At 56.8% G+C, this 12,146-nt stretch overlaps 2 protein-coding genes and 1 non-coding gene across 3 annotated transcripts; all 3 read left to right on the top strand.

The window, feature by feature from the left end:
- Positions 1-269: 269 nt before the first annotated feature.
- On the top strand, positions 270-6,462 carry ASPBRDRAFT_135257 (uncharacterized protein; the record flags this gene model as incomplete). The annotated part of the gene is made up of 4 exons (XM_067618685.1): positions 270-5,247; positions 5,306-5,794; positions 5,858-5,973; positions 6,025-6,462. The coding sequence occupies 4 exons, from the start codon at positions 270-272 to the stop codon at positions 6,460-6,462; spliced, it is 6,021 nt and encodes a 2,006-aa protein (XP_067474797.1).
- Positions 6,463-7,289: 827 nt separating this feature from the next.
- On the top strand, positions 7,290-7,360 carry ASPBRDRAFT_t248. The gene has a single exon. It is a non-coding gene; the product is annotated as a tRNA-Gly (tRNA).
- Positions 7,361-9,810: 2,450 nt separating this feature from the next.
- Positions 9,811-12,114, top strand: ASPBRDRAFT_135175 (uncharacterized protein; the record flags this gene model as incomplete). Its single annotated transcript, XM_067618678.1, has 3 exons — positions 9,811-10,222; positions 10,279-10,510; positions 10,566-12,114. 3 exons carry the CDS (start codon positions 9,811-9,813, stop codon positions 12,112-12,114), a joined length of 2,193 nt encoding a protein of 730 aa, XP_067474796.1.
- Positions 12,115-12,146: the final 32 nt, after the last annotated feature.

The following is a 12,146-nucleotide window of genomic DNA, read 5'->3' as shown; positions in this document are numbered from 1 at the left end:
AGACACTGACGGGCCGGATCCTGCAGTCTGGCGGCGTTCGGGCTTCGGCCGCCGGAGGAGACTCTCCAGCAACACCGAATCAATCGCTGCGAGATGCTTTGGCCGCCGAACAGCTCTGCCATCGGCAGGATTTGGTCTGTCTGACTCAGCTATCGGAGGGATTGCAGACAACAGAGTGAGACTTATATTCGACCTCAAAAGCTATCTATCGCTGGCTCCTCTTGTCAGGTCGTTGTTATCCCGACCAAATGTCGCCATAGTCACCCACCATGACTGCGACAACCGAGCTTCATCCTACCCACTCATCCTCGCCTGCTGTGGAGGGACCATCTGTGGTCTTTACCCTCGAGCATGGCGAGATCACCGCTACGCTGTCGGTCAGTGGTGCTGTGGCGGCGACGCTGCAGCCCTACCGCGCCAGCTGGCTGGCCGACGACAGCGTCTCTCCTCTCAGTCTAACCCTGTCGTTCCTCGGTCACTTGGCCCGCCAAAAGGCGCCTGTATCGGAAGTTCAGGCAGTGAAACAGGCCGTTGAATCTCAGTATCTAACAGGCACCGATATTCACACCGCCGTCACTGCCCTTCCAGACCCCGTCGGAGCTAAGAAGACCGCCCTTCGAGACTACTATACCGCCGCAGCTTATACCGGCCAACCCTTGTCCAACTCATCCAGTGCCTTGTTCCAATCTGCCCAGGCAGGCGTCTCACACATCACAACGATCTTTGGCGGCCAAGGAACAGCCAATCCGGCGTGTGTGCGCGAGTTGCGCTCTCTCTACACCACCTACCGTCCCATCCTGACCCAACTCATCCAAGAATGTGGCCCCGTCCTGGCCTCCCTCTCCCAACGTCCAGACACACAGTCCTACTTCCGCGGTCGCTCTATTGACTTGGATTCCTGGTTGTCCGGTGCAGCAACCCTCAATGAGGACTTTGTCAGCGCTGCGCCCGTCAGTCTCCCCATCTTGGGCCTGTTCGACCTCGCCCACTACTGCATCATCTGCAGTGTGTTGGGTCAGACCCCCAAACAAGTGGCTACTTCGATGTACGCTGTGTCTGGTCATTCCCAGGGCATTGTTGTCGCCGCTGCCATCGCTCGTGCTGACTCGTGGGCCTCGTTCTACGACAACGCCCGGCTGGCGGTCGAGTTGTTATTCTGGATCGGCTTCGAGAGTCACCAGGATGCGCCGCAGCTCTTCATCGCGCCCGAACTGATTGAACAAACCAAGGAGCAAGGACATGGAGTTCCTTCGCCTATGCTCTCGGTTCGAGGATTAGAGCGTCCAGCTCTGGACAAGCTCCTCACGCAGTGCAACCAGGTCCTCCCCGAGTCGCGCCAGCTGCATATCGCCCTGATTAACGCCCGCACCAACCACATTGTTGCCGGCCCGGCCGCATCGCTGTGCGGTCTCAGCCAGATCCTGGGCGAGCTGCAGGCCGCTGGGGAGAAGGATCAGACTCGCATCCCCTTCAGCCAGCGCAAGCCCGCCGTCACGCACTCGTTCCTCCCCATCAGCACGCCCTTCCACACTCCCTACCTACAGGCGGCTTCTCAACGTATCAAGGAGCGACTGGGCGATCGGGCGTTCTCCGCAGACCAGCTGCAGGTCCCGGTTTTGCATACTGCAACGGGCGAGGATCTACGAGTCAACCTTCAGGCCAACGTCATTGACGCCCTCGTGGACGCCATCACCACCGAGCCGGTGGATTTCCCCCGTCTGTTGGCCGACGCAACCACCACGCACTTCCTCGTGCTCGGGGCCGGCCGTCTCGGCGAGCTTGTCAAGCAGATTCGACAGGGCTATGGCCAGCAGATCATTGCCGCCAGCGAGCTGAAGCCTTCCAGTGCCGACACTGGTAGCCAGGCAGACCTCTTTGCGCCCACTCTCCGCCCTACATCTCCGTCGTGGGCGGATGCATATCAACCCCGTCTGGTGCAGACCGCCAACGGCCGGCTGATCCTCGATACCAAGCTCAGTCGTCTTCTGCAGGTCCCCCCGATCATCACCGCGGGTATGACGCCAACCACGGTGCCCTGGGACTTCGTGGCTGCGGTCATCAACGCCGGCTACTTCATCGAGCTGGCCGGCGGAGGCTACCACACCGAAGACGAGATGCGCGTCGCCATCGAGAAGATCGCCGCTGCTATTCCTCCGGGTCGCGGGATCACCTGCAATCTCATCTACGTCAACCCCAAGGCGATCGCTTGGCAGACACGACTGATCCGCAGGCTCATCGGTCAGGGCGTGCCCATTGACGGACTGACGATCGGTGCCGGGGTGCCGTCGCTAGAAGTTGCCCGCGAATACATCGACGACCTGGGCATCAAGCACATCTCCTTCAAGCCCGGATCCGTGGATGCCATTAACGCTGTGCTGCAGATTGCTGATGACCGGCCCAACTTCCCCATTGGACTTCAGTGGACGGGCGGTCGGGGAGGTGGACATCACTCCTACGAGGACTTCCATGCGCCCATCCTGGCCACCTACGCGGAGATTCGCAAGCGTGACAACATTTGCCTCGTCGCTGGTAGTGGCTTTGGCGCTGGCGACGATACCTACCCTTACCTGACGGGCCAGTGGTCAGTGTCTCGGGGCTATCCCGCCATGCCCTTTGATGGTATCCTGCTGGGCAGCCGCATGATGCTCTGCCGCGAAGCCCACACCAGTCCAGCAGTGAAGCAGCTGCTTGCCACCACTCCTGGGGTCGCTGATAGCGAGTGGGAGAAGAGTTACAAGGGCAGCGCGGGTGGCATCATCACCGTTCGGTCGGAGATGGGCCAGCCCATCCACAAGGTGGCTACACGAGGCGTCCGGCTATGGGCCGACTTTGATCAGACGCTGTTCCGCCACCCCCGTCCGAAGATGGTCGAGGAGCTGGGCAAGCGCAAGGCGGAGATCATTGCCCGGCTGAACAAGGACTACGCCAAACCCTGGTTTGCTCAGGATGTCCGTGGACAGCCGGTGGATCTGGCAGACATGACTTATGCCGGCGTGCTGACCCGCATGGTCGAGCTGATGTACGTGGCCCATCAGCAGCGCTGGATTCATCCGTCCTACCAGCGCTTGGTATCCGATGTGGCTGTTCGCACGCTCGAACGAGTGGCTCCCTCCGTGGAACTGGACCTCGGGCTGCTGGACGCACCAGCCAGTTTCCTGCAGGTGCTGGCCGAGAAGTGTCCAGCTGCGGCCACGCAACGCCTGCATCCCGACGATGCGGCGTTCTTCCTGCGGCGCTGCCAAGCGCGTGGCCAGAAGCCTGTCAACTTCATTCCTGCGCTGGACGAGAACTTCGAAACGTGGTTCAAGAAGGATTCTCTGTGGCAGTCAGAGGACATCGAGGCCGTCGTAGGCCAGGACCCTGAGCGCGTGTGCGTCCTGCATGGCCCTGTTGCTGTCCGATATGCCACCGACAAGGACGAGTCCGCCCAGGAGATCCTCGACGGCATCGCGACCTTTCACACCCACGCCGCTCTGCAGGACTATTACCAGGGTAATCTGCAGCAAGTGCCTAAAGTCGCTGGTCCGGCTGTTGCCACCCCTACTACTCAGTCCGAGTCTTCGTATGAGGTGAGCTCGCTAGACCTAGTGACAGATGATTCCTTTGGCTGGGTGCGTGACCTTCTCGAGACGCCGACTATCATCCGCGCCGGGATCCGCAAGAAGAACCCTTTCCGCAGCATTTTGTCGCCCAAGCCAGGCCAGAAACTGGTCGTCAATCAGACAGAGCAGCGTATCGTGCTCTGCGAGAGTATCACGGAGCAGCCAGTGGTCAGCCTTCACTGCGACGCCACCAGGACCATCTCCGTGGACCTTCATCAGCCCAGCAGCTTTACCGCGGCACCGGCAGTGCTCTCCCTCCAGTATAGGGCTCGCTCCTCTGGGCTATCTCCAACATTGGAGGAGGTTATTGACGGACGCAACGACCGCATCAAGACCTTCTACCGCAACCTCTGGCTTGGAGACGCGGCCGACACCACCAAGGATAGCCACTCCACCTTCCACGGACCTGAGATCACCCTCACTCGCGACTTGCTCGAGGACATGTACCAGACCTTGGGTCTCTCGCCAACGGGCATCCGGCCGACCTCCCTGCCCATGGACATTGCCATCGTAATCGCCTGGGAGCCGCTGGTCGAGCCGCTGGTCTGCAGGGGAGTCGAGGGCGATCTGCTGCGCCTCGTGCACCTCTCCAACGACATCGAGTATGTGTCCACCGCCACGCCTTTCCAGGTCGGAGATGTCCTACGCTCAAGCAGCACGATCCAGTCCATCACCATCCAGCCAACCGGCAAGTCAATCGTCGTCAAAGCCACCATTGAGCGGGCCGGCGAGCCCATCGCCGTCGTCACCTCCACCTTCTTCATGCGCGGCACCTACACCGACTACGCCTCGTGCTTCGAACGCATCACCGAGCCGGAGACCTTGCTCGAGGTCTCTACCCCCGTGGACGAGGAGCTGCTCCGATCCCGACCGTGGCTTCAGCTAGATGACCCGGAGACATCTCTGGTGGGCAAGTCACTCTGCTTCCAACTGGAGACGTCCATCGACTGGAAGGACCAGACGTTCTTCCAGTCGCTCCAGACCAGCGGTACTGTCTCCCTCCGTTCGTGGAATGGCAAGCAAACGCCCATCGGTCGGGTCTCCTTCACAGCTCGCAACGGCAAGGGTAATCCGGTATCAGACTTCCTCCGTCGACGTGGACAGCCACTAGTCGCTCGCAAGGCACTCGACGTCACTCAGGACCTGAACCAGACCTCAGAGGGTGTGCAGATCCCCGCATCCAATGCGAGCTACAGCACCTTCTCCAAGGACTTCAACCCCATCCACATCTCCTCCGAGTTCGCCCAGTACGTCGAGCTGCCCGGCACCATCACCCACGGCATGTACACGTCGGCGGTAGTGCGCGCGGTGGCTGAGCGCTGTGCGGCGCAGGGCGATCTAACGCGGTTCCGGCGCTGGGCCTGCTCGTTCGTCGGCATGGTGCTGCCCCGTGATCAGCTGGAGGTGCGCGTGCAGCACGTTGCCATGATCGAGGGACGGCTGCTGCTGAATGTAACGGCCGTCAAGGCCGGTACGGATGAAGCTGTCATTCAGGCGGAGGCCGAGGTGGATCAGCCTTCAACGGTGTATGTCTTTACCGGACAGGGCAGTCAGTCGCCCGGCATGGGCATGAGTCTGTACAAGTCCAGTGCGGCTGCTCGGGGCATCTGGGATGCCGCGGACAAGTTCTTCGTTGAGACATACGGTATGTGCATTCCATTTTCTTTCAGATTAAATTTCTATTGAGCTAACAACGGTGTCAGGATGGTCGGTTCTCGAGCTCGTCCGCCAGAATCCAACCGCTTTGACGGTGCACTTCCGGGGCAAACGCGGACGCCAGATCAAAGCTAACTACATGGCCATGACGATCGATTCATATCGGGCCGATGGAACTGTGGTGAAGGAGCCTATCCTTCCGGAACTGACGCCCAAGTCCACATCGTATACATTTGCGGATCCACGGGGATTGGTCTTCTCGACGCAGTTCGCGCAGCCTTTGGTGCTATTGTTGGAGCGCGCCGCAGTCGAGGATCTCCGCCAGCGGGGAGTCGTGCAGCAGGATGCGGCGTTTGCAGGACACTCGCTGGGCGAGTATGGAGCGTTGGCATCGTTTGGCGAGTTTATGCCGTTTACGGATCTGCTGCGCGTGGTCTTCTACCGTGGACTGGCTATGCAGGTGGCTATTGAGCGCGATGATCAGGGACGGACCAACTTTTCCATGGCGGCGGTGAACCCGGCGCGTGTGGGCAAGTGTGAGTATACCTTACTGCTACTTGAGTGAATGTTTAAACAAAGTGAAAGCTGACAATGTCCAGTCTTCACGGAAAAGGCACTCCGACAGATTGTATCGCAGATCGCTACGACGACACATGCCCTGCTCGAGATTGTCAACTTCAATGTGGATGGCGAGCAGTATGTGTGTGCCGGAACGGTGAGTTCTTCATCCCCTACAAGATCTAAGTTCATTTACTGATGATATCAGCTCGAGAACCTGCACGCCCTGGCCGCCATCACCGACACCATTGCAAAGTCCCCTACTGGGGCTGCTCTGGCACGCGAATTCACCGATGCCACTACCGGGGTCAGCAATGCCGACCTAGCATCGACCAAACTGGTCGAGCGATGCATCGCTGAAGCCCGCCAACTCCCCGCCCCGGTGGCCTTGAAGCGCAGCCTGGCGACGATTCCTCTGCAGGGCATTGATGTGCCCTTCCACTCGGCGCATCTGCGCCCGGGAGTGGCCTCGTATCGCAACTTCTTGGAGGAACGGATCCCGAAGACAGAGGTGGATCCGCAGAAGCTGGTGGGCAAGTGGATTCCTAATGTGATGGGAACGCCGTTCTCGCTGAGTCGGGAGTATGTCGAGGGGGTGTATGGGTTGACGCAGAGTCCGATTTTGAAGGAAGTGCTGGCTGGATAGATGAGGTAGAGAGCAGGGTTATGGTATGGGCCTCGATGTGTATATGATAGATTGTGTGACGATTGTCTATGTTTCTGTGTTCTTGGAGTTTTGGTTGTTGGTTGCCGTCTGTTGCTAGCCTCTTCAATATCAATGGTGTTGGAACATAAAATCCGAGCCAAGCCAGTAGTCATTAGAGAGATTTCTCATTTGGTCTACTTGATAAACGTCTCAACTGGTTATGAATATTACCCACCTTGGTGAACAGACCAACAATAATTCCACAGGAGCTGCTGGTAAACCAGGAGACTGAGACTACATGAGTATGCTTCAAGTCAAATCTTTGATTCTTGTAGACGTGTGTGGGCTCCATAGTGTCAAACTGCTCCCTAGTGGTCGCATGGCGCATCATGCCTCGGCCCTTTTTGAAATTATCGACCGTTTCCAATGTATTGTTGGATTCTTCATCCTAATATGTAAATCGTAGGGCTTGTAATATGATAAATACGTATATGTTTTCGGATGGTAGGTAGTAGTAGTCTTAAGTGACAATTCCTGCTCCGATATATATTCTCGCTACTACGGATGAAGTCTTAGTTAGTACCTCCAGTAGAATTGTGTCTTCATTGATTCGCAGACACCGTGTGGAAGGTTCCAGGCTTCAATGAACCTATGCAGTACAATTGGAACATTGAATAAGAAAGGACCCCAAACCAGTGAGATCTGTGATTGATCTTGTCAAGGAACTACTACATTCTGGGCTCTTTGCGAAAATGGTCAAATAGCGAATTAACTGCATGATTTCCCTAGCACTTAGAGCACAATTCCGTGGCTGTTGATATATACCAGCATCATTGGTCTAGTGGTAGAATTCATCGTTGCCATCGATGAGGCCCGTGTTCGATTCACGGATGATGCATTCTTTTTTCCCTCATCTCTTTCTATCTTTTTTCCTTTACTAGTTCACGACCATTGTACAATCTATTTTTGCTATCGCGTATCTCCTCGACATTGCATCCTGTCATCTCCCCCAATCAGTGGCAGCCCTCAGATTGGCGCCCTGCAGCTCTCGGGCCTGCCGATCGCAACCCACCGCTGCAGCTCCCCCACCCACGGCTCATCTTTCGACGTTTAGACCTGCCTATCTGTGTACTTTTTCGTTCATCTCAATGGCTGTCTGGTTCAACGGTTATCCACAATTGATCAAGTGACTGTTGCAGTGGAACAGCTACCTGCACCTCACTTTTTCCTCTCGTCTGCCACTTCCTAGCCAACGGGGTCCTGATACCAGAGAAGGACGCTATCCAGCACGCTGTTCCCTTGCTAGTTCGTTGGCAGCTTTAGATTGGCCCGTCAAGATGGACATGACTAACTACGGTTCAACGTAGTGCAACTACTATCTCCTTAGCTCAAGATGGATGCTGAGGACGAATCATCCGGCCCGGATTTGCTGGTGATCGGGGGTCAGCCGAGGGGGAATGACGAGCTATCTGACTTGGAATCGCATCAACAACCTTCGTGGGAGGGGCACACCAGAGGAGGAAAGAGAAGGAGGAGTAAGGCAAAGCAAAGCAAAGTAAAGCAATGCAATGCAAGAAGCAGAATACAGTGGAATCCACCCTCACAGAGGGAGCAAGAGCAAAACAATCACCAAAGAAGGAGATGATCCGCGGTCCATGATCCAATGGGAAACGTAACGGAGAATTAACTACGCCCGGTTCCCACTCCCAAAGATGTCAGGCTGGATGGTGCTGATACTGCGCTTCCCAGAATCCCTGGGAATTACCCACTGTGGAAAAAGTGATGCTATCTCGGGACAATGAGGACCCTCTTGGCCCGAGCGTTTGCAGAGATTGTCGCTGGGATGTTGGCAGAACTTTACTTTTCTCACCACTTTTCTTTTCATCTTGGAGGGAACTAAACTCAAATATAGAATAGACTTTGAATTATGCCCAGCCACAATACGATTCAGTAATGCAGAAGAGAGATGAGTGACTGGGATGGGAGAGGAAGAGATTGCACCATCTGCAATCATGGTATGACCGAAACTACACCTTCTACATGATGGTAACGAGGGCAACCGCCCACTTGGACAGTGTCAGAGTCAGTGCCCTCTTTGCTGCTGCGATCGCGATGGCATCGCATCGATTGTTTTGCTTTCCCTCCCTCGGGCAGGTGGGGCCGTTGCGTAACTCGGAATTCTGATTGCATCGCCAAACCAAAACATCCCCCAGAACCGAGTGAGTAAATGGTTGGTGGCAGAGGAAGTGTAACTGTAAAAGTAGTGACTATCAAAGTCAAGCAGTCGTCGATCCTGCGGAGTCTATCTCTCTCCCACTACATACTTTGGACTGCGTCTATCTACATACTTTCTACTGCTGCCTGCCATATCAACCCCTCTCTTTCTCTTCGGGGACCAGTCCATGTCTCCGATCATCCTCCCCTTGATTGCCTCCTGTAGACTGGCTGACGGCCTAATCAATTTCAAACTACCTAACTACCTCACTAGTCAGTCTGGATAGTCTTTCGTAGTCGTCTGCAATATCCAACTTTCCTTGCCAGCCACCGGGACAGGCGATATTCCCAAGGCATCAGCCCCTCTACGAACCTACTTTCGCCCGACAAGAGATAGAAAAAATATTTGCCCCCGCGGCGGACAGATCTTTTTTTCTCTCTCTTCTCTGCATTTGCACCTTCGGAGACAAAACATCGTCATATCTGCTGGAAAGACGGCGAGGTGGACATGCGTTGGTCCAATCAGACCAGCAGTGCGCCGATGAAGCGGTGAAGGGCAAAGCAATGCAGGATCCACATCGGGCAAGTCGTGGAGGTGAAGCTAATCCAGCTAAAAACCCTAACGGCACTAAGAAGACGCAGAATCCTCCATCGCGTCCATCTCAGCAAGCTAAATGGACCCACGAACTGCTGTAGCCGCAAGACAGCTGCTGCCGCCTCGCCAATCAGTGAGCTCGCGGCCGCGTAGCTTCGCATCCCGTCCACTCGGCAGCTTCTCAAGAGTCAAGACGGCTACCTCGTTTGCTTTTTTTTCTATGCTGCTCTTAGCTTGGGGCACCAGCTGGAGGTCCATGCTGTTCGATAAGGATGTGAAAATTTTTTTGTTGGTCAGGCCATGACCATCTGGAGGGGTTGGAAATCTGCGCCGGAGCCAGCGATCTCAAGTGCTATTAAAGACTCCATCTGGCTCCTCTTCTGCTCCCTCTTTCTCTCTTCTCTTCTCTTTCTTCCTCCATCTTATCTCGCGTCGATCGCGTTGTGACTATATACGACTCGTGACCGCATTGCTGGTCCTGTATCACTACTTTACTTCCTTTTTTATTCTTCTTATTGCTTCGTTGTGATTCATCCCCAATGTTCAAGCAGTACTCCCACATCCTGTCCCACAAGAGGCGTCGCAGCAGGGGAAGCACCATCAACCAAGTCCTCTCGGGCGCTCAATCAGAGCCTGCCTCCGAGGCGGCCACCGTCACCGAGCAGCCGGTCGAAGTATGGACACATTCGCAGGTGCTCCCCGAGGATGATGAGCATCGCAAGGACTGCTTCACCACCCTGACCCCGCGCATTCACAAGTACGACCATGTCGCCCAGCGTGGCAGTGATCGCTTCGTCCAGGACTTGACCGCGGCGTTGAACCTGGATGAGCCCCAGACCAGCTACCTCTCCTCCCCCGTCGGCAACTATGCCAGCTTCCTCTACCCGGAGTGTCTGCCCGAGCGTCTCGAGACTGTGGCCTATTTGACCGAACTGGGCAATCTGCATGATGGTATGACCCAATCCCTGGTTACTAGGTGTACATTTCGAACCTTTCTAACGTCTTAGGCAAACAACAAGGCAAGAAAACAGACGAATCCGCCGAATCCCCCCGTGTCGCCGCCCGGAAAGAGTTGCTCGAAAAAGCCATGTCGGAGCTGTCGGACAAGGACAAGGATGGCCACGAGATCATTGACTGCTACCGGAGTAACTGGCTGGTGACCCCGGAGGTTCCTACGGCCGAGAACTGTGCCAATCTCGATGACTATGTCGCCCGGAGACGCCTCAATGCGGGCATTGAGTAAGTCTCCTTCTTCATTGGTGTATCGTATTATTAAGATACTAACATGATACAGCGTCTACTGGACCCTCATGGGCTTCGCGCACGGCACCCGTCTCGGAAAAGAGGACCAAGCAGTGGTGCGCGACGCACTAGATGCTGCGGAACGCACTATGTTCTTCACCAACGACTACTACAGCTGGCCCAAGGAGAAGCGCGTGTCGAAGAAGCGCCCCGTCGCCAACGTGATCCTGTTCCTCATGGAACACCAAAACATGTCCGAGGAGGACGCCGTCGCTAAGGCGAAGCAGCTGATCATTGACAACGAGCACGAGTTTGTCCGTCGTCGCGAGGCGCTCTACCAGGCTAACGCCGACCTGGCTCCCCAGCTCCGTAAATGGATGGAGGTGCTGGGCGCTTCCCTCGCGGGTATTCACTACTGGTGCAAGAATGCGCCGCGCTATGCAGTCCCCGAGACCGCTGAGGAGAGTGAAGAGGATGAAGAGGAGTCCTCCTCCGAGGAAGACGGCTCCGAGGAAGAATCTTCTTCTGAAGAAGACACCGAAGACGACGACGAGGAAGAGGAGGAAGGAGAAGAAAAGGCAGCCCCCGTTGAAGTGGTGCCAGAACCCGAGGAGAGTGAAGAACCCGTGGAAGTGGCCGTCTGGACCCCCCTGGTCACCGAGGAGGAAACCCCCGACGTGCATCTGGATACCTCGGCCCTGCTGGCGCCCAGCAGCTACGCCCGCTCGATCTCTCGCAGCACGCTGCACTCGGACCTGCTCACCTCGCTGAACGCCTGGCTGCAGGTGCCCGCCCGCCCCTTGGCCTTCATTCGCCAGGTGGTCACCGAGCTGCAGGACTCGACCGGCATGCTGGCCGACGTGCAGGACCAGGCCGCCCTGCGCGATCAACGTACCCCGGCCCACCTGGTGTACGGACCCGCGCAGTGCATGAACAGCGCCGCCTACTTGTTCGTGCGCGCCGCCCGCATCGTCACCAGCCTCAACTGCCCCGGCATGCTGGACGCGCTGCTGCAGGAACTGGAGGCGCACTTTGTCGGCCAGTCGTGGGAGCTGAACTGGCGCTTCTCGACCCATTGCCCCGGCGAGACTGAGTATCTGGCCATGGTGGATCAAAAGGCCGGCGCCAGTTTCCGCCTGCTGACGCGCCTTATGCAGGCGGCCAGCATGGGCGGTGCCACGCTCGACTTGGACCCCTTTACCAAGGTGCTGGGTCGCCTGTCGCAGATCCGTCACGAGTACTTGGGTCTGCTGGAGTCGGCGACTAACGAGCGCTCCTTCGGCGAGGACCTCGACCAGGCCAAGGTGACTTACCCCATTGTGCGGGCGTGCAACCTGGACCCGGCCGGTCGGGCGGTCATCTTTGGCATCTTCCGCCAGAAGCCGGCGGGCACGGTGCTGCCGATTGAGAGTAAGCGGCAGATCGTGTCGCTGGTGCAGCAGACGGGGGCCCTGCAGGCTACTTATGACCTGATCCGCCAGCTGGGCCGAGAGGCCATGAACACGCTGAGCGAGCTGGAGACGGCGGCGGAGGAGCTGAACCCGTCGCTGCGGGCGGTGGTGAAGTCGCTGGTGGAGGTGCCAGCACCAGAGCACCTATAAAAAGATATGATACCTTGATGAATGGTGGTTGA

Source organism: Aspergillus brasiliensis, assembly GCF_001889945.1.
Source record: "Aspergillus brasiliensis CBS 101740 unplaced genomic scaffold ASPBRscaffold_15, whole genome shotgun sequence".
Lineage (NCBI taxonomy): Eukaryota > Fungi > Ascomycota > Eurotiomycetes > Eurotiales > Aspergillaceae > Aspergillus > Aspergillus brasiliensis.
Note: the sequence above shows the minus strand (reverse complement) of the source record. Positions and strands in the feature narration are given on the sequence as shown.